This window comes from Chrysemys picta, chromosome 6 (genome assembly GCF_011386835.1).
Source record: "Chrysemys picta bellii isolate R12L10 chromosome 6, ASM1138683v2, whole genome shotgun sequence".
Taxonomy (NCBI): Eukaryota; Metazoa; Chordata; order Testudines; family Emydidae; genus Chrysemys; species Chrysemys picta.
Genome location: NC_088796.1, coordinates 60959241 through 60980898, shown reverse-complemented (window position 1 = coordinate 60980898; position 21658 = coordinate 60959241). Strand labels below are relative to the sequence as shown.

At 41.2% G+C, this 21658-nt stretch overlaps 1 protein-coding gene across 4 annotated transcripts in view; it reads right to left on the bottom strand.

Annotated features, from left to right (window-relative positions):
- Positions 1-13482: 13482 nt before the first annotated feature.
- LNPEP (leucyl and cystinyl aminopeptidase) overlaps positions 13483-21658 on the bottom strand; it is a 97347-nt gene continuing 89171 nt past the window's right edge. For all 4 annotated transcript variants that reach the window (XM_065550192.1, XM_065550191.1, XM_065550193.1 and 1 more), the window contains exons 14-18: positions 21426-21610; positions 20662-20823; positions 18500-18640; positions 17670-17751; positions 13483-16530 (exon numbers count right to left, since the gene is read on the bottom strand). In XM_065550192.1, the coding sequence (XP_065406264.1) occupies positions 16399-16530; positions 17670-17751; positions 18500-18640; positions 20662-20823; positions 21426-21610 (702 nt within the window). In that variant the 3' untranslated portion in view covers positions 13483-16398. The remainder of the gene's footprint in view (positions 16531-17669; positions 17752-18499; positions 18641-20661; positions 20824-21425; positions 21611-21658) is intronic.

Below are 21658 nucleotides of genomic sequence, written 5' to 3'. Positions count from 1 at the left end.
CAGAAGACAGGAAACTGGGCTAGATGGACCTTTGGTCTGACCCAGTATGGCCATTCTTCCGCAAATAGAGACTAAGGACACCATCCTTGCCCATCCCAGCTAATAGACATCGATGGACCTATCCTCCATGAATTTATCTAGTTGTATTTTGAACCCTGTTAAAGTCTTGACCTTCACAACATCCTCTGGCAAACAGTTCCACAGGTTGACTGTGCGTTGTGTGAAAAAAAATACTTCCTTTTGTTTTTTTATAGATTTTATAGACCTCTACATATCCCCCCTACCATGTAGGGAGAATATACATAAAAACTAATACCTAAGAATCAGACAAAGTTACTTTACAGAATCTCATTATGAAACTATGGATGCATGTTTTCTAGAAAATGGAGTTATACAAGTGATCAAAGAACACAAATAAACAGACTCAATGACTGATGAAGTACTATCACAGAATCAAATCCACTTTCAGTTCATGCAAAATGCATTCATTTCCATTGGCTGAGAGCTTCAAAAACGTTAGAACTACAGAAGCAATGTTCAAAGTAACCTACAGAAGAATTTTGAGGAAATATTTCCCCCAAGCAGAGACAATGTGTAACTGTTGATAGCGTGTGTGGGGGGTGTAAATATGACATAACTGGAATATGTTTTATGCTAGATGCACCATGTAACATATCTTTGTAAAGGTTATGTCCCCTGCATGTATTCATCCTATTCATATGCATGTATCATTTTTATATCTGAAGTTAAGAGCATTGGCTCTATGCTTGTATTTAAAGTGTTTGCTGTAGAAAGTACCCAAAGCAGATTTGGTCAACATAGCGTGAAGGGGTTATTCAAGTAATTGAGAGTACTTGGTTAACAATGGACCTTGATAGACATCAATCCACATCTGAGCTTTCCTGGGAATGTCCTGTAGAAAACTGAGTCATGCATGGACACGTGACTTGCCCATGTGACTCCAAAACTCCATTTTGTAGCTGGATTCTACACAGGGGAAGAGAGGGGTTTCCACCCACAAGAGACACTATATATGGTCCTAGGAAAACCCCTCCATTTTGTCTTCAGCTGGCTCAAGAAATAGCCTCTCCACTCCAAAGAGATGCCTGAAAGAAACTGGACAAAGGACAGTAACTACAGGGGTGAGTGATTGCTGGACCCAGACTAGAAGGAGGCTAGTCTGTCACCTCTGCAGGTGAGATTTACCTGCATTTAGTTTCCTACTGTATTAGGCATAGACTTGAGTGTTTTATTTTGCTTGGTAATTCACTTTGTTCTGTCTGTTATTACTTGGAACCACTTAAATCCTACTTTTTGTATTTAATAAAATCACTTTTTACTTATTAACCCAGAATATGTATTAATACCTGGTGGGGGGGGGGGGCAAAACAGCTGTGCATACCTCTCTATCAGTGTTATAGAGGGCGAACAATTTGAATTTACCCTGTATAAGCTTTATATGGGGTAAAATGGATTTATTTGGGGTTTGGTCAATCCCCTTGGGAGTTGGGGATCTGAGTGCTGGAGACAGGAGCACTTACTACGCTGTTTTCAGTTACGCCTGCAGCTTGTGGAGGATGTGGTTCAGACTTGTATCTGTGTTTGCAGCAGGCAAGCGTGTCTGGCTCAAACAAGGCAAGGCACTGAAGTCCCAAGCTGGCAGGGAAAACAGGCTCAGAGGTAGTCTAAGCACATCAGGTGGCAGTCCCAAAGGGGTTTCTGTGATCCAACCCATCACAAGCACTATTTAAAGGTTCTGGTGGTATGCAGCAGGGTTCAGGGCAGAGCATATAAACCCCTGGCAGAAATCAGGGGATGTGACCCCGTCTGCCTTCAACACGTGTTGCCTTTGCCCCCAAGCATGGTTAGTCTTAACATATGGGAATGAAGCTGTAGGATTTAATTTTTTTCAAAGTAATTAAAATATTTTGCAAATATGCAAATATTTTGTGTTGTGTTGTTTTGCTCACAATAAGATTTCAAACGGATTGAGGCTGACATTATACCTATATCATAATTAGTGTGCTGCATTGTCAGTTTACCTATTTTCACTGGTAAGTTACCAGTTTTTTAAATAAAGGAGTTTGAGTGGAATGATAAATTGGTGTAAACCAGTAAAAATCAATTTTTGGGGGGTACTTATTTTTGTTAACCACTAACGCTTTACACAATTGTTGTATCCTGTAGCTCTGAGACTGAAGCAGTTCCCACAGTGTAAAACCACACACAGCGGAGGACGGAAAATCGAACAATGTTAATAGTGTGGTATCATTGGCTCACAAGGAGACACTGCCCGCCTATTTCTTTGCATCTATTTAATGTGATGCTGAATTGAAAATCTATCCTGTACAGATAAAGATAGATAAGATAAACAGGTAAATACGGGGCAAAAATGCAAATCTATGCCTGAATACCAACCAAAAAAAAAATATCAGTACTTAGACATTTTCAAGAAAATTAAAGATGGGAGCAAAGAGGCTGCATTGTGCTGCGAGCTCTGCAGCACTGAGGTCAGTGCTCGCGCTGACAGAATAAAGGATCATGTCAAAAGCAAGTGACGCAAGAAGTTTAAAGAAGAAAGTGTGCTTTGGGATAAACAGTCAATATCAAGAGCTTTCACCAGGGTTTTAATGAAAGAGGACGCAGCACAATAGCGTCAATGAATTCATGCATGCTCTGTTTTGCTGGACAACTGCTGTTAATTAAACAAGGGCCTATTGGTGACTTTGTGTGACAATACTGTCCAGCAGCAAAAACCCTTCCTAATGCAGGCAACCTCACTTGTAAGCATCTGAAACAAAATGATGATGCTTTAGTATCTAAACCAGGGGCGGGCAAACTTTTTGGCTTGAAGGCCGCATTGGGTTTTGGAAATTTTATGGAGAGCCGGTTAGAGGAGGGGGTCGTGACCCGGCCCCACCTCCTATCTGTCCCCCAGACTCCTGCCCCATCCAACTCCCCCGTTCCCTGATGGCCCCCCCTTCGGGACTCCGGCCCCATTCACCCCCCACACTCCCTGTCCCCTGACCGCTCCTGGACCCCCGCCGCCCCATCCAACCCCTCCTCTCATTCCTGACTGCCCCCATTCAACCCCCTTTCTCCCCCCAACCGCCCCGACCCCTATCCACAACCCCACCCCCTGACCACTACCCTGAACTCCCCTGCCCTCTATCCAATGCCCCTGCTCCGTGCCCCCTTACCGCGCTGCCTGGAGCACTGGTGGCTGGTGGCACTACAGTCGCACCGCCCGGCTGGAGCCAGGCCACGCTCCCTCCACGCAGCTCAGAGCACTGGGTCAGGCCAGGCTCTGCAGCTGCACTGCCCCAGGAGCTCACAGCCTTGCTGCCCAGAGCATTGCGCCCGTGGCGGAGCGAGTGAGCTGAGGCAGTGGGGGAAGGGCCCAGGGCTAGCCTCCTGGGCCAGGAGCTCAGGGGCCAGGAAGGACAATCCCCCACGCCGCATGTGGCCCACAGGCCATAATTTGCCCACCCTTGAGCTAAACTGATGGAACAAATTGATGGAATTGTGTCTAGTCTGATTTTTGACAAGCCTCCTGTTGCTGTGGATTGTCCAATTCTTGGCATTTTGTGTTCAGGTTTTTTTATTTCAAAGAGAATAAACCCACATTGTTTTGTGTGGATGTGAGTCTCATCCCCTTTGCTGACATCCATTTTGTCGAGGCAGCAATAACTGACATGTTTGGAGTGTACTAACTAACTGGGGAAAATATGGCCACAACTAACACAGATACTCCTTCCTACATGGCTAAGTTTGCACAGGAGATTAAACTCAGACCTCATAGCTACTATGTATTAATTATCCTGCTCATCTGATTAACCTTATGTTGTTAGCTGCTACTTTTACAGAAGAAATGAAAGATGTGAAATCTTGCATCATTGGATTTGGGTCCATTTTCAAGCACGCGAACAAGTTAAAGGCTTTGTTTTACACAGTGAGAGACAAATTCAGAGCTGACTGCTGATTACCTACCCCTGTTATGCCACATCAGTGGATGAGCTTGTACTTTGCTGCCTGTCATGTAAATAATGCATGGACTGTGCTAATTTAGCTCCAAGATCATCCTAAATTTCTGGGTTCTAAAACAGAAGCCCTGAAGGGAGACTGGCAAATAACCAAAATGACTGCCAGATTCTGCACACCATGGTAATGTTCATTGTTGAAAACACTGTGTGACACATGGAAAACACTGGAGTTTTCTCTGAATACTACCAACATGTTGGCTAATACAGACATTGACCAGATCCTGACAACCAAAATCTCATCTGAATTGAGCACAAAAGCTTCAGGAGAAACATACTGCAGAAAAACACAGCTGCTTATGGAAATCCTTCAGACCCCAGAACGCGAGAAAAATCAAAAAAAGCATTCAAACCCTTCAGCGAGAAATGGGAAACAACCATAGCCTGTAATCTGACCCCTGAAGTGGTTGGTGCTGAAGGTTCTTCTTAGATTGGCATTCAGGTGTTGCCCCTTCCTGAAGGTGAATTTTGCAGCAGACTACGACTGTTATGCCAGAATGTTTCAACCGTTTGCCACTGAAGATCAAATTTCAAATCTGACCATGTGAAACCGGATGTGTTGACTTTTTGGAACAGTCATCAACACACACTTCCCTACTTCAGCAAAGTGGCACGGCAAGCTCCGAGTGTACCCCCTGGGTCTCCTGATGCAGAGCGCTTATTTTCAAAGTTTTCCACAACAGTAAGAGGCTCAACATGAGGGAAGATACTTTGAAGAAAATTATGTGAGCATATGCAAACCAGAATTTCTGGAAAAGCTACTCAGAGACAAAAATACCTTTGTACATAGAAAAATTGATGGGGAAAAATACAAACTTTTCATAATATACACATTTTACTACAGAATAATTGAATCTCCCCCCCCCATTTTAAAACTGTTTTCATCCCAGTTTTAATGTTTAGAAAATAACCACCAAAAAATTCCCATTTTTTTTTTTAAATACAAAACTGAAAACACAGAACACTAATCATAATGCAGGTTGAATACTAAGTTAAATTGTAGGCAGGGCCAGCTCCAGGCACCAGCACAGCAAGCGGGTGCTTGGGACAGCCAAGGGGAAGGGGCGGCACATCTGGCTGTTCGGCGGTGGGTTCCTCTCGAAGGGAAGCACCTGCCACCGAATTACCGCCGAAGAAGAAAGCAGTGTGGTGGAGCTGCCGCCAGAGTGCCGCCGATCGCAATTACGGCTTTTTTTCTTTTCCCCCCGCCGCTTGGGGCACAAAAACCCTGGAGCCAGTCCTGATTGTCAGGGTAAGCATGTTACTTATTCGTAAACAATTGATTGCTCTTTCTCAGTTCTATTTTAGAGATTTTTGCTCTAGTTGGCGCTACACTGTTGTAGGAATCCCAGTGTGAGCCCCCAGAATATAAGTGTAGCGGCAATATTAAACAAAGTGCATTAGTTGACTTACACACCTGACTTGACAATTATGCACTGATCTCCCCAAAATCTGAAGCTCCGAGGCCTGAATTTCCTCTTCTAGTATTACAAAAATATATCTCCATTGACTTCTAGGGAGTTAGAAATGACTTGTGCCAAAATAATTGTGTGGTGCATCAGACCCTTTGTATTTAAATATATGGAACCCTGCAACTTATTTTTTGGTTACATTTTTCTCTAGATCTGCTGGAGTCTTGAGGCAGCTACAAATAGTGCCAATAAGCAAAATCACAACCAATTAGTAATGGTTTTGAAACTAAAGAAAAAATCCAGGCTGGCAAAAAAAATTTTTTTTTTAAACTTTATGCATTGCATAATCTTTTGGCAATTTCATACCAGATCTGTTTTCTGACATCTTCTGTGCCTGCTAGAGCGTCAAGCATTTTGTGCTTCTCAGTTTCAGAAACTGAAGACACTATAACATGCTGAAAAGGAACCCCACCGTAAATACAATCTTCATAACCTCAGTAAGCAGACTAGACAAGAAGACAGACCTCTAAGACAGCATGAAGGAAGCCTCCATGCGAAAGTTTTAACTAAAATGAGGGAAGTGATGCCTTTCATTAGAGTGCTTAACTTGGTGGCACCAATAATTCCGTAGGACAGATGAGGTCATGTCAAGAGAGCCATTGCTCATACATTCTAGACAGTGGGGAAGGCAGAGTTATAGAATACATATTTACAATAAATTGTGCAAAATGTTCAGACACATTTATAACCAGGGCCAGCTCCAGGCTCCAGCTTGTCAAACAGGTGCTTGGGGCGGCCGCTCCGGAGAGGGGCGGCACGTCTAGATATTCGGCGGAGAGTCCCTCACTCCACGTCGGAGCGAAGGACCTCCCGCCGAATTGCCGCCACAGATTGCGATTGCGGCTTTTTGGGGGGGGGGGGGGGGGGCTGCTTGGGGCAGCCAAAACCCTGGAGCCGGCCCTGTTTATAACAATGAATTCTGGGAAATGATGCTACTACTGAATAACTTTCTCATGAGCTTACAATATTAAATTCAGATGCTAGTGACACCATGGATAGAAAGTATTAGTCTCAAGCATATTTTGTCTCTTGCCTCATGGCATTTTAATATCATATGCTGATTCTTGGTCATACAGCTTTAAAAAGCTTTGAAAACAAGGACCTAGCAAAGATTTTTCAGAAAAAAAGAAAAGCAGCAGCTTAATTGCAATGTATGTTAATCAGACAAGATTCAAGCAGTATTTACACACACACACACACACACACACACACTAGTTTGGATAGCTAAAGCAGCTAAAGGAGGACTTGCAATTTCACCAAATGCAAAACAGATCTGTTTGTCTCTCTTTTACTGGTCTGGCTGCAAAGTTAACATATTCGTGTTTCAAGTTTATTCCTTTTCCAATCAGTCGTCAAGCTCCAAACATAACATCAGAAACAGATACTAAGATAAACCAAATGCAAATGTATTTGGCTAAGATATCTTACTACAGTGATTTATCCCAATGGGAGTATCTTGTAGTACATTTCCTCTTTTTGGTTTGACTATTTGAAGACAAAAGGTGACCACATTTGGGTTGGTGAAGCAGCAAAGAACAACATCTTTCACTGCTGTGGGCCAAGTTGTGACTTGTCCTTATATGGGTGTTCCTGGGTAGGCCACAGGATAACAAGGAACCTTTTCCCCTTGCGTGGGCTATACACGGGCTAGGCAGAATTGTAGCCTCTGCAGTCCGAGGAGCACAGAATCTGCAAAATCCATTTTTTCAGGGTCACACGATATCCCAAATCACAAGGATGTATGGAGAGTGGGGAGATGGCGACACCCCCCCCACACACACCACCATCACCCAACTAGCCTGCAGGCCTCAGGCAGAATGCTTCCAGTGCCCACCTCCTCAGGCTGATGTGGTTTCTACCTTCCCCTTACTATGGGCTGGGCCTAAATGAGCATGACATTTATCACTGTACATACAGTACTTAAAAATGCAATTTAAGTAATTTGTAACAAACCCATGTAACTACCAGTGTCCTGAATGTCAAGGGCACATTTTACTAAAAAGTTGATTTAAGGCAGATCCTGCTGCAGAGGCCTGTCTTGTAGGTATTTAGCTATGCATAACCAAGTCTCTTGCTTTTATTATGGTATGAGAAAATGTACATTTCATGAGTTGCCAAGAGACATGGAAACTGATCCCTATTTGTCAGAAATACTTCCTTTTGTAAATGTTGTTTCTTTTATCTAGGACAGCACCATTTTGAATGTAAAAACAAACAACTTTATGCCCAATTATACATTCTCAGTACAGAGTTTCATATATGTTGCCACAATGGACCCTGATTGGTCAATGTCTTTACAATGATTTGGGAGAGAAAATGCCTCAGACGTTCCATTTGGGTTGCAAGACCCCAGTTCTTGTGTTTAGATGAAAGAATTCCTTGTTCTAGAATCACAGGCAATAGAAATATGGAGGATGAAATCCTGCCCCCTACCATTGACTTCAATAGGAACAGGATTTCACCTGGAGCATTCTACACTTTCAAAGTCTCCACTACTCACTTGTATCTTTGTAAAGTTACAATCTCTCGCTTTAAAAAAATAATTTGCCCAGCTTCCAAGCCTCTAGGAGAATGAAACAAAACAATCCACTGGCCCACATCAAATAAATGAACATACTGTGACAAAGTTCCTCCTCTATCTTGGTGGGTCCTGCGCTTATTGGTGGATTTTCTTGCCTCAGAGATTCTCCATGTGGTTTGGGGGAACAGCCCAGAGACCTTCCCCTCTGGAAGAAGGCACAGTCCAGGTCAATTAGGAGGTTTGGGGGGAACCCGGGCCTGCCCTCTACTCCGGGTTCCAGCCCAGGGCCCTGTGGACTGCAGCTGTCTATAGTGCCTCCTGTAACAGCTGCATAACAGCTACAACTCCCTGGGCTACTTCCCCATGGCCTCCTCCAAACACGTTCCTTATTCTCACCACAGGACCTTCCTCCTGGTGTCTGATAACGCTTGTGCTCCTCAGTCCTCCAGCAGCACACCCTCTCACTCTCAGCTCCTTGCGCCTCTTGCTCCCAGATCCTCACACTCCCACCACAAACTGAAGTGAGCTCCTTTTTAAAACCCAGGTGCCCTGATTAGCCTGCCTTCATTGATTCTAGCAGCTTCTTAATTGGCTCCAGGTATCCTAATTAGCCTGCCTGCCTTAACTGGTTCTAGCAGGTTCCTGATTACTCTAGTGCAGCCCCTGCTCTGGTCACTCAGGGAACAGAAAACTACTCATCCAGTGACCAGTATATTTGCCCTCTACCAGACTTCTGTACCCCACTGGTCTGGGTCTGTCAGAATACATTACTAAATTAACATGCATACTTTCCCTTCCATCTAAAGAGAGCTGCCTGCATGCATCCTGCTCTCAAAAATGTCATCCTAGTTCTTGAGAGGCGCATGATCTCTGAGAAGCATCTCTCTGTAACTGGGTCATGGATAAAGAAATATGCACTGTAAAATAAAAGTTAAACATTCAAAATCTATTTATCCTGGTTCTTACAACGTACCACCACCCCTGTGACACCTGGACAATTAAGGTTCTGGTACTAATTTTTAGTGCTCTCAACACGCTTTATCTTAGAGACCATCCCTTCATTTATGATCCAACCAGACAACCATGCAGCAGAGCTAAAATGCTTAGTATTAGATAAATCCTTCCATCATCTAGGTTCAAGAAGTTCTTTAGCACCTTGCTAAGGATACAGCATAATAATAATAAAAGTTTTATTAGATAAGGGAAAAGTTGAGCACTGGACTGGGAATCAGGAGATTTTGGGTTCCATATCTGGCTCTGCCACAGATCTGCTGCGTAACCTTGAGCAAAATCATTTAATCTGTCTGTGCTTTGGTTTCTCCATCTGTAACATGATTATAAAAGGGACTTAACAAAGCAAGGGCTAATTCAGAAAGGTGGACACTATCCCTGTGAGCCACACTTTCTTTGTATGACAGTCATGGCCACAGTGCACTATGGCACTATTAAGGAGTTACACACACAGAAGTAGAGGACACCATTACCTACTAGAATCGGGACTTCATTCCTTAACTTTTGCAGCCTGTGAGATGTTGCAATGTGCTGCTGACTGAGCCAAATGACCCTAGTCAAATTCTCCCCAAATTTTTCATTAGAAAACTAGGCAAGGAAAGTTGCTATCTAGTGAATAGAATTGGTTTAGTTACCATTCAAACTAAATATTTCTGTTCTGTAGTTGGAAAGATGCAGGATGATGCACTTCCATCACAAATATGATATTACTTTCCAGACTGTTAGTAACGGAGGATATTAGACAACATCTACTAGGGATAACCATTTTAAAATAACTTTCAGATAACTTGCACCCAAGAGTCATAAAAGAGTTGGCTGAGGAGATCTCTGGCCTGCTGTTAATTTTTAATAAATCTTGGAATACTGGGGAAATTTGAGAGACTGGAAGAGTGTTCAAGTTGTGCTCCCTACACTATTACCTGGGGACTGGAGGAGGGAGCGAATGCTGGTGGTACCTGAACCAGGACTATGCAGCTTACTTTGCCACTGCTGCTGCCTGGGTGTGGGATAAACATATCAGGTGAGCCTGGGTGCTAATTGAGTGGACTATGCCCTTTGTCTCTAAAGGGACCAGCACTAGGCTTGATGCTATTCAACAATTTCACCAATGATCTGGAAGTAAGTCTAAAATAATTGCTGATAAACTTTGTAGAGAACAAAGATTGGTGGAAGTGGTAAATAATGGAGGAGGATACAACAGTCATACAGAAAGATCTGCATCGCTTAATAAGCTGAGTCCTTCAAACAGAATGCAATACAGGCATATGCAAAGTTATACATCTAGGAACAAGGATTGCAAGTCATACCTATAGACTAGCAGGGTCTATATTGTGGAAAACAGTAACTGAGAAAAGGATTTAGGGGTCACAGCCGACAAGCAGCTCAGCATGAGCTCTGAATATGATGCTGTAGCATTATGGACTAATGAGATCCTTGGATGTATAAGCAGGAGAATAGCAAGTAGTGAATAGGAAAGTGATTTTACCAACATATATGGCATTGATGAGATTGATACTGGAATACTGCATCCAGTTCTGGTATCCACCCTTTAAAAAGGATGTCAAAAATTGGAGAGTGCGCAGTTTAGTTTATCAAAAAAATTGAGAGGTGACTTGATTACAGAGTACAAGTACCTTCATGGGGATAAAATACTGGATCCTAAAATGCTCTTTAATCTAGCCAAGACAGGCATAATAAGAACCAAAGGCTGGAAGCTTAAGCCAGATAAATTCAAATTAGAAAAATCAGGCATAATTTTTTCCACAGAGGAGGAGATTAACCACTGGAACAAATCACCAAGGGAAGTGATTGATTTGGAGACTTCAAGAGATGGGGAATCAAAACTGGATGCCTTTCTGGAAGGTCAATCACAAGTTACTGGGCTGGGGTAACTGGATGAAATTTAATGGACTGTAAGGAGGTAAGACTAAATGATCCAGGTGTTGTCTTCCAGCTTTAAAAATCTAGGAAAACAATTCAAAACCACACACTAATGAAGTGGTATAGTAGTAACCTTAAAAAAAAAAAAAAAAGCAATTTGTATTTAAATACTTTATTTTCATCTCACAAAAGCAACAGTGTTTGCAGTATACATGCCTTTTCATCAGTGCCAGTTATATGCAAATAAGTTTATCTGAAATATAAAGAAAATAAGCTCCCCCCCCCACAAATGAAACAAAACAGATCTGCATATGTGTATGCATTACACATATATACACATACACTATTTCAAACCCACTTCCCTCCCCCCCACCCTAAAGGCAAGTATTGTACAACCTGGAATTTCACCACCCAAAGCTCACACATGTGATTGTACATTGTACTTATATTTTAAGTATTTTAGAAATATACAAGTGTTCTCCCTTTACAGGTCCTTACAGTATTTAACTTTTCCAAAATAATTGGAAAGGTATCATTCTTCAGGACTATTTAATTTTATAAAGACTGGAATATAAGACTCGTCTGACTACAAGTTTAGCAGTAGTTTGATGCAATTTGCTCTCAAAATACTCCATTCCCTAATTCGTTGAATAGAAATTATTGATCTTTAATAACAATCCAAATGTTAATGTATTTAAATCCATTCAAGCTCCTATCTTTTCTTAATATTTTTACCGCTATTTGCTAAATGCCACCATGATCAACTCAAAGAAAGATGCCTGCTTCTCACTCTGATCAAAACTAAGTTATCCCGAATAAAAGTCTGTATTTCTACTTCAGCAGCAGGTTTAAACAGAAAAACTAGAGGTTTAAATTCTTTAGTAATATGACCTGAGAGGTTAATGTGGTAAATTACATCCTTTTAAAACTTTCCAGGAATCATGTGAATCCATGCCTCATTAAAAAAAGTAACTAAATCTTCCAACATTTAGTAGCATCTTAATTAAAAAAAAACAATAAATAAATGTAAAAGTAAGTTTACTCAAGCATTTTCTTCTATACAGTATAGCCAAATGTGAGAGAACAACATTTACTGTGCGATGGAGTGAATTAACTACATGAAACCTAATTCAGAAATATACAAAGAAAGCCAAAATACAAGCCTAGATGCAAGAAATCATACAAAAAAGTGTATGGTTAATGAGGCAGCATTGTTTTAAATTTCAGAGTGCAATGAAAGATAACATCTTCCAGTGGGGGGGGGGGGGGGGGGGAGGGGAGGCACCAATCTGTTGGAAAAGGAATGTTCCATGTAATATAGAACAGGTAAAAGATATGCCATCATAAAGCAGGATTCACTTCAAGGGTCAGACTCCCTACAGCATACGGTCACTAAAAAACCCCCAACACAATGAAGGCCATTACCATGTTCCTTAAAGCATTACTTTTACAATGCATGTCCAACCTAAAATGCCTCAAATGTTGTAAGATGCAGTGAGCAGGTGAAATGTAAATATTTCTATGGCAAAAACTCTCTCTTTGGCCAGGTACAAAATTAATATCACTCCTAGGGTAAAAGTGAGTTCTTCAGATTTCCAGTGCACTACTGTTCTGGAAAAGGTGCAGGTGTTTTATGGAAGCAGGGTTTTATAAACTAAAATTTAGAGTGGGTTCAATTCAATAGTGATGAAGTACCTACTATGACATGTATCATTGCTTATGGAAGCATATGCAACCTTGTTTCTGTACTGAGTTACTGGAAGATGTCAGATTGTGTAAATGCTGAAGTACAATTCTATATGCAACATACTTTCAATTCATGAAGGAATCCACAGTGCATATTCAAATTTGGAAAATTGTAATATCTCCAATTTTCACATGTTAGCACGGTGCCCCTACAGTTTCCATCAAAGAAAGGCTGCTCTAGCGACTGGTGTTTTCAGCTTTCCCACCAGCAGGCAGGTGAACATTTGGAGGATGAGAATGTGCTTGCAGAAATTAGCTCAAATGACTGGGATGGAGAGAGATATCCAAGAGAGCAAACTAAGGTTTGAAATAGGTGACTGAGAATTTGAGTTATAGTATTTCTCTCAGAATTTGAGTTACTTTGTTAATGTGAAGGGGGACAAGATTGGGAATGCAACTGGAATATTGTGCGTGTGGTTTACTATATAAAAAATGAAAGCCTCTGGACTACTACAAATTGCCACCCCACTCAAAGGGTGTGGGAAACAAAGTATCATTGACCTCCAATAGAAAATGAATAGCACTAACACCTCTAGCCTAAAGAGTAAAAAAACATAGCAGATATGGAACAGGAGTTTTACTGTTCCACTGCAAAAAAGTATGGCCTCCCTTTATTCCAATCTCCAGCTAGAATATGATCTTGCATGTCACTAATATAATCCATAAGGCAGAGACTATTGCTACAATCAGATCTTAACAGCCACATATGATCCAGTTCAGGCTCCTTCTCTCCTCACAGCCTGATCCTTTCCATACTATGGAGTAAATTTAAGAAGCCAAAAAACTCATGAATGACAAAGTAAATGCAGGATTTAGCATTAATTAAATGAATTTGCAATTTTAATAAAATCAAAGATACATCCGCATGCAGACTGCTCTGTTTTCCAGGGATAAAGCTAAAAAACACCTAATTCATTAGCACATTTTTTCCCCGTTAGGCTAATTTTACATGTGAAATGTCAGAAACAAAATAAAGACAATGGCCCAAGATTTACACAGTCTTTTGTTGCAGAACGTTCGCCTGTAAACTATTATGGAATCGTAACAAGAAGTGTTTTGCTACAATGTGTGTGTTTCTTTTGACTGGAAGACAAAAGAACTGGTAAGATCCACTCATTTAATGTAAAACATGCCTTGTGTCTTGATCCTTAGCCACGCCAATTCTCCTCAATTCCCAATGAGCTCTGGAAGAGATGATGGTTCTCAGTGCTTTTCAGTATCAGGGCCTGATCCAATTCTTACTGAAGTCAAGGAAAAGCTTCTCATTGAAGTCAATAGGAGTTGGCTCCCAAGTACACACTATGCACTCCAAAGAAGGACAAGTGATATTCAAAACATGAATCATGTTCAAAAAAGGTGAAAAACTCAGTGCACTGAGTGGCAAAATGAAACAATCCTTGGTTTTTGTTTTTTTTTAAGCCATGATTTTCCAAACTGTTTCAGTTTTTACTATATTTTGCACTCTAAAATGGAAGTGTGGGGTATTTCCTAATACAGACTACATTATCAGTAACATGTTTAATCTCAATGGTAGAACATTTTTAAAATCCCAGAGTTGGAATTGAGGAGATTATTATTAGTTCTCACTCTACAAAGTTTGACATCCATCATCTTTGCTGTTGTCAACGGGGAAAAAAATTAAAAGAACAGGGAAATGGAAAAAGGAAAAAACCACATGGTACAAACACACAGAGAAGAATATACAAAGATGTAACTAACACATTAATTGGGGGCGGGGGGGGGGGGGGAAGAGAACATCACTGCACAATGCAGTTAATACAAGTGATTGAAGAACAAAATGAATTAGGATTACATCTAATTCAATTACTGAGGATGAGTACAAATCCACTTTCAGTGCATGCAAAATGCATTCATTTCCACTTGCTGACAGGGTGTTTTGCGCACCCAGGAGGAGTAATATTCTTTTTCAAGTTTAGTACTGCAGAACTCATTTTTAAAGTAAAGTAAACTACTGGCAAATTTTGAGGAAATTTTCCCCCAAACTTTTGTCAGAGAAGAACAAAATATGGAAATGAAACTGCATAGTTTAAATGATTTAGTACATACCTACTGATGAAAAGCCAACAAATACTATAATTTTCACTAGGTAGTTTTCACTAATCACCTACCTACCTCTCTTGCACATTACTACCACAATTAGCAGTCGTTATAAATTTTATTTTTTTAAAAACCAGAGCCTGTATTAAAATGGTGACAAATTCAAAGTGAAAGCTGATTAGGACTGAAAATAGTCTCCCCACCTTTTGAAGAAAGTTTTCTCAGGGCTTGTCTGTACAAAATTTGCACTAGTTTAACTTAAATCCATTTAATTAACTGATGCAACTTGTTTGTTTGGATTCTCTTACATTGGTTTAAAACTGGTTATATCAGTTTGGCTGTACATGAAAGTTTTCTTATACAAACTAATGTGATGTTAGCCAGCTTTAAACAGGCATAAGAAAATTCACACATTCTCTCTTGCCACCACTTTAACTAAACAGGTATAAAAATCATCTCTTTAGTTAAGGAGGTACAACTCTATGTTTACACCAGGCCTCTAAAAGGGCCTTAAATGTGAATTGCTTTAGAAAAAAGGCACATTGTATTGTGGCTATCTTGCCTTTTAGCCTATCATGCCAGATTTTAGGGCACTTGTTCCTAGAATAAGTTTTAGGCTTTGTCCCCAATAGTTGTTGCACGATACCATCCAAATACAGACAAAAAGTTCCCCACTGCTGTGTTACACCAAGCAAGCATTACAAAGTAAGCAGTGTACACAAATCATACCAGCGATACTGAAAAATTAAGTGAAGAATATAAAGACCCAAACAAAATGCCTGACACACATGTACCAAATGCAGGCCCTCCGCAAAGAGGAATGGTGAAAAGGATCAGTAGTCAATCAGGAGTTAGTCCACCATCGAAACTAGTCTGGAGAAACTTCCTATGGCATTTTGGGGTGGGGTGGGGGGCACTGTGCTCAGACATCAACAAAACAATATTAATAGAGTCTGGCAACTGAAAGTTTGACCCTTAAATGTGCCTAATGAGTTAGGAGCACACTCCTCACGGACTTTCAGTAAGTCATGTGCTCCCAAGTCACTGAGATGCTTCTGAAAATCTCTCCCCTCCTAAAACATTCGTATTTGCTATTTGGCTGTGTTTTCTTTTCATATAATATCAGTAGCACCTGGCCACGTAATAGACAAAAACACATATAATAATAATAGCTGTATATGCTTATGTTTTTAGAACGTCTAGAAAAAACTCTTTGATCATCAAAAGCTAAACCCAAAGCTATCAACAGTTTTGCATAAAGAACACTGATTAGCCAGCGCTCTGCAAAGAAAAAGCATCTCTCGTGGCAGTTTTTTCCCCTTGTTGCTCTCTTTTTCAATACTTACCCAGTGTAGAGAACAATAGGACAGGATTTCAAATGACAGGGTGTTTCCAATATAAAATTACTGTACTTATTAGTTATTTATGCAGCTGTTTGGTCTATAGATGAACATAGTTCCAGAATAAATAAATATCTACATCTGGCCCACAAATGACCAAAAGAAAAACAAACTTAGGTGAGATGTGCCCTGAGCTAACTAGAACCCCTAATAGTGCAAACAATGTTGCAGCGATGCCTGGTTTCACCCTGGCTTTTGCAAAAGCAACAGTTCACAAGCTCTCTTAATGGCTAACACACACACAAACACACACACAGGCATTATGTTCTCTACAGCCATTGCTGCAGTGCCGCTAAGTTCCTCTCCATCCACTTAATATTCAGCTGAATTGTCTCAATAGCCTCTTTGACACAGCGAAGTTGAGAAATCTTCTCTGACTTGGACTCAAAGAAAGTTTTAACCTGCAGAGTAAGGAAAATGTGCATTTCAGGCTGAGAAATGTAGGCAGTTTCCAAATTAAGAGCGTGCCACCTGCCCGCCCTCCACCCCCAGCACAAAGCACCAATCATCCACATAGTTGGCAAATCGCACAAGAGGGTTGCTGAAAATATGGAGTGATTACAGTTTATGGGAACTGCAGCAATAATCTGTGTAGCTTCAGTAAAATTCAACAAGAAATTCTGTATATTTGGTGGAATCCCTACCTTTCACTCAAAGCACAATCAAGTTGTAGTCGTACAGCACTCAGAAATTAACTAGCTTTCTGGAGAAGGACTCTGTTCTTGTGAAAAATGGGATTGCCTAAAATTATTATATCTTCAGTACGTTGAAAATCCACTTATTACTGGGGCATTTGACACAACAAAGCATGTAAATGCTAAAGCATATGAAAATAAATTCTGTGTACAGGTAAAATTTGCACACATTATGCATGCATGTTTTTACTTGGGCAACTTTAAAGATTTTGACTTTTAACCATTTCCCTAGAAGTTGACAGTCTACAGTAGAAGCTGTATGCCACCTTCTATCCTACTAAGCCAGTGGAGTAGAAGGTGTGGGTAAGGAAAAGGGGGAGACAGCTGGGGCACCTCAGCAACTGGCTGATCCTCAACTGCCAGAATGACCTCTTAGGGCTTGCTGACAGCCAAAGTAAAATGCAGCGACCTTTAGACTGCTCTATCATATACCAGAGACCTGGATAGTGTCAGCGGTCCTGGAATCAGAAAGACAAAGCCACCTTTGGCTCAGTCTCCTATTGACATGATCAAGTTGCAGCCTGCTAGGTTCATACAATCTGAGCAAAAGAATTCTCTAACATGGGCGATAACCTCTCTAGTACCCTGCCCATTCGAACACACGGTCAGGATTGGTAGGTTATATTCTCAGCACTGCCACAGACTTTCTACGTAACCTTGGGCAAATCACTTCTCTGACTATTTTCCCATGTGTAGAATAGGGATACTAATAGTTATACACTATTGAAAAGAATCTTTAAATCTATGGTGAAATGCACAAGTACATGCCAGGTATTGTATCAATAGCAAGTGCACAGAATTTTAGGAAGCTAAATATTTAGGAAATAGTACTTTACACCACCAACCTCAAGTAGATGGGCCTCTGTTGAAAACTGAAAGGTTGACACAGTAACTATATTCTGGATAGCAAATGACCCCAAGTGGAACCTGAAATATGGAAGAAAAAATATGGAAGAAAAAATAACGTGTGGTAACCAGTTTATGAAACAAGTGCACTCCACATACTTTTAAAAAGAAGACTTCAAGCAACAAAGGGTAATTTTTCAAAAAAATCAAACCAAACAAAAAGCCATTAAGTTATTTTCAAAAGTGAATTTTTTGATACTGATCATCACATTGAGTTATTCTATCATATAGTAGCAATGTTTTTTGGGGTAAGAACAGCTTAAAGTTGTAACACTTGCAACAAGCTGTGATGTTCCAAGAAAAGCAAGTATATTTCTGAAGACAAGTTCCCCACACACACACACACGAACTTTCAGTGTCTCCAAAAGGAAAAACACCTTTTTCAATCTGTTTCAAAGCATGCTGAGAGATCACTGTGAATGCAAGATATTATTCACCATGGAATGAAGAACAATACATGCACCACTAATAGTTTCATATCACTGTCCCTTTAATAAGGACAGGATAATATTTTATGAACCAGGCAACTGACGTGTGAGCCCAAGTCTCTGGGGGCAACAAACAACAATGGAAATTAAACTACCTAACCATTTTGGGTGGGTGGGGGAAAATGGCACTTGGGAACTTTTGAAAATTTTATTCAAAGTTAGCTCAGTCTATTATTTTGCGGTGGAAAAATGCATGCACACAAATGCTGCACCTAACACTTCATGCTAGTGATTAATTATTAAATAATTAAAGAACAAACAAAACAAACAAACAAACTTACTTCCGTATAAGCTTTTCCCAGTTCTCTTTGACAAAGTCCCAGGCCAACAAGTGCCCAGGCAGACTTTGGCTGACAGTTGCTATGATATGCGAAAGTTCCTGTGCCCTGATGAGGTCTCCCTCCAGGCTTGTTTGCATTAACCTAAGAGACAATACAGATCCAGTCAACTCAAAAACTACTATACAAACATTTCACAGCTAGACTGCAGTGGCTCTCAGAGGTTACTTAGCCAATTAGAACAGAGTATATGGTAGGTCAGAGGCTACTTACAGATATACACCTCTACCCGGATATAAAAAAAAACAAAACCTTACTGTGTTATAGGTGAAACCGCATTATATTGAACTTGCTTTAATCCGCCGAAGTGCACAGCCCCCCTCTCCCCCCCCCCGCTTTAAATCCGAATTCATGTTATATCGGGATAGAGGTATACTTTCTTATCTTTTACAGAGATCTTAAGAAACTAGATGCAGTCAACTACCAGGGCCAATATTGCAAATTTCCAAATGCCAAACATGGGGCCCAATACCATGAAATACAGAATAGCTTCAATGCCCATTTGAGACATTTAATTCCCATCAAAGTGCCAGAGGCTCAGTGACTTTTGCATGGTTATAAGGGGAAACAAAATTCACTGGTAATCATGAGAAACTACACTAGTCTCACAGCACAGCAGTCATGGAAACCTTCCATAGTCTCTGCTACACCCTCCAGACAGTCCTCTGAAGCGGTCAGCGAACATACATACAATGGCTGTAGGTTTGGAGATAAGGTGCCTCTTAGTTCCTGCATAAAGCAAGTTCAAGATTTCATCCACACAGCAAGCCAGTGCTATCTGAACTCTTGGTTCTTTGTTATGAAATAGGCCTGTACTTTGAAGACTTCACTGTATTTCTGATCTAAAGCAACTCCACACTGATCTTCCAAGAGTGCAAAGCTTTCAAGCTTGATTCTCCTCTTACTATACATTCCAAGCAGCGTAACTACACTGAATTCTAGGGAGTTTCTAATGATTTCCACCAGCATAAGTGAGCAGAGTATCAGGACCGTTGCATTTGATTATATGGAATCCTGTTCCTGATGTGCTGGCTACAGAGGGGTGGTCACCCGCTCCGGCCCTAAAAGGGTTACAGCCAGCCCTGGGAGAGGGCTGGGGCTGTGAGCCAAAGACTAGGCTGATGGGGAAACAGCCACAGCTGGGGCCACGCCCCATCAGGCCACAGCTGGCCCTACAAAAGGCTGTGGGCCAGGAGCTCAGATACTCTCTCTCTAGCTTCTGAGAAAGAAGGACCTGGCTGCTTGGGAGCCGAAAAGGGTACCTGAGGTGGAGCAGTGCTGGGGAAGGGCAGAGGGCGCTGGGGAGCTCCAACTTGATAAAACTCCAGGCTGCAGGCCTTGGTGAAGGCCTATGAAAGGGTACTGGGGGTTACAGACTGCAGTCCGCCCCAGTGAGCAGGGGCTAGATGGTGACTGGCAGTAGCCACTGAGGCAAGGCAGGGATAGAGGGTTGGGGGTTCCCCTGGGTGGGGAGACCCAGATTGTGGGTTGCTGCAGTGGGCAGAACCCCTGGGCAAAGGGCACCGGGGTTCAGGAGGGACATGGGGGCCAGTGGCAGGCAAGACATCAGCCGGCAGAGGGTGCTCCGGAGCTGGAAAAGAGCTAATTCCCTGGACAGCCAGCAGGAGGTGCCGCACCGGTGAGGCGTCACCTCACTACAGCTACATTTTGCTTTAATAAGCAGAAGCCTACTAAAAAGTCTTCCTAACACTACGTTTAGCCAATGTAAGAAAACCAGTCAGTTATTTTAAGTGTTGAGGGGAAAATCCACATTTCCAAAGAAGCTGGGTTGTTTTTTGTTCTTTGTTGCCTTTTTTTTTTTTTTTTTTTTTTAGTGTATGCATTACATAATATTTTGAGAGAGACAAGGACAGCGAGGTTAAAAAAAAAAAATCTTGTATTGGACCAATTTCTGTTGGGGAAAGAGACAAGCTTTTGAGCCGAACAAGAGTTCTGTGTGGCTTGAAAGCTTGTCTCTTTCCCCAACAGAAGTTGGTCCAATAAAAGTATCTCACTTCCCCTCTCCTCACCCCAACCCCCATTGTGTCTCTCATATTCTGGGAACAACACAACTACACCACCACAATCTTTTGGCATTTTCATACCAAATCAGTTTTCTAACATCTTCTGTGCTGGCTAGAGCTTCAAGCATTTTGTGCTTCTCAGCTTCAGAAACTGAAGACGTGTACATGCTTAGAAGGAACTCCCAGCCATCATCAGTTTTTGCTCCTGCTGTGAATACAGTCTTCATAACATCAGTAGGCAGACTATAAAAAAATTACAAAACAAGAACAGGCCTGTATGAAACAGTATGGAAGAAAACACCACATAAAAGCTTTAGGCAAATAGCACAAGTGATGTCTTTTGCTAGAAATAGTAGTTTTGTAGGACCAGATGAATTCATTTCCAGAGAGACATCACTCAGATTCTAGGCAATTGGGTACGGCTGAGTTACAGAATACATAGAATCACAGTTAATCATGCAAAAGGCTCAGACATGCTATGATACTCTGCTGAGAGTCATTTGTGGATTTTGTAAGTTCTAGAAGGTGAAAAGGTTAACTTTGCAAGACCAGCTACAATGTGCTACCATCTGAATTTTTTAAGCTGTAAACTCAAGTGAGAATTATCTAGTAGGCATAGCAGTCACATTCAATAACACTGTGGATACAAAGTTTTAATTTCTAAAATATAGTTCCTGTTGTTTTATGCCATGCTATATTCAAAGGAAATGCAGTAAAAACTGCTGAATGAAGCATAGTCTCTGTACTTTGGTGGCCAAGATTAATTAAGATCTTTCTTCAAAACAAAGGTGGAGAAGCGACAGAAATACATGAACAGAATATGCTCAGACTAGTTTGTGCTTTACCTCTTCGTGCCATTGGAAGCCTTCCATTCCTTAAACAGCTCGGTGGCAGTGGTGCCACAGTTTCCCAAGTGATGGGAGCAGGCAAAGGCTAGCACAGTAGACCGGAACTCTCGCTCAGATAAGGTCCCATTATCAGTCCAAGTCTGTTGATCAATTTTGCTTCCAAGTAGCTTTTTAACTCTGTCCTAGATGGTGAAAGACAGCGAGCAATACCAAGACACATTAAATTGCTC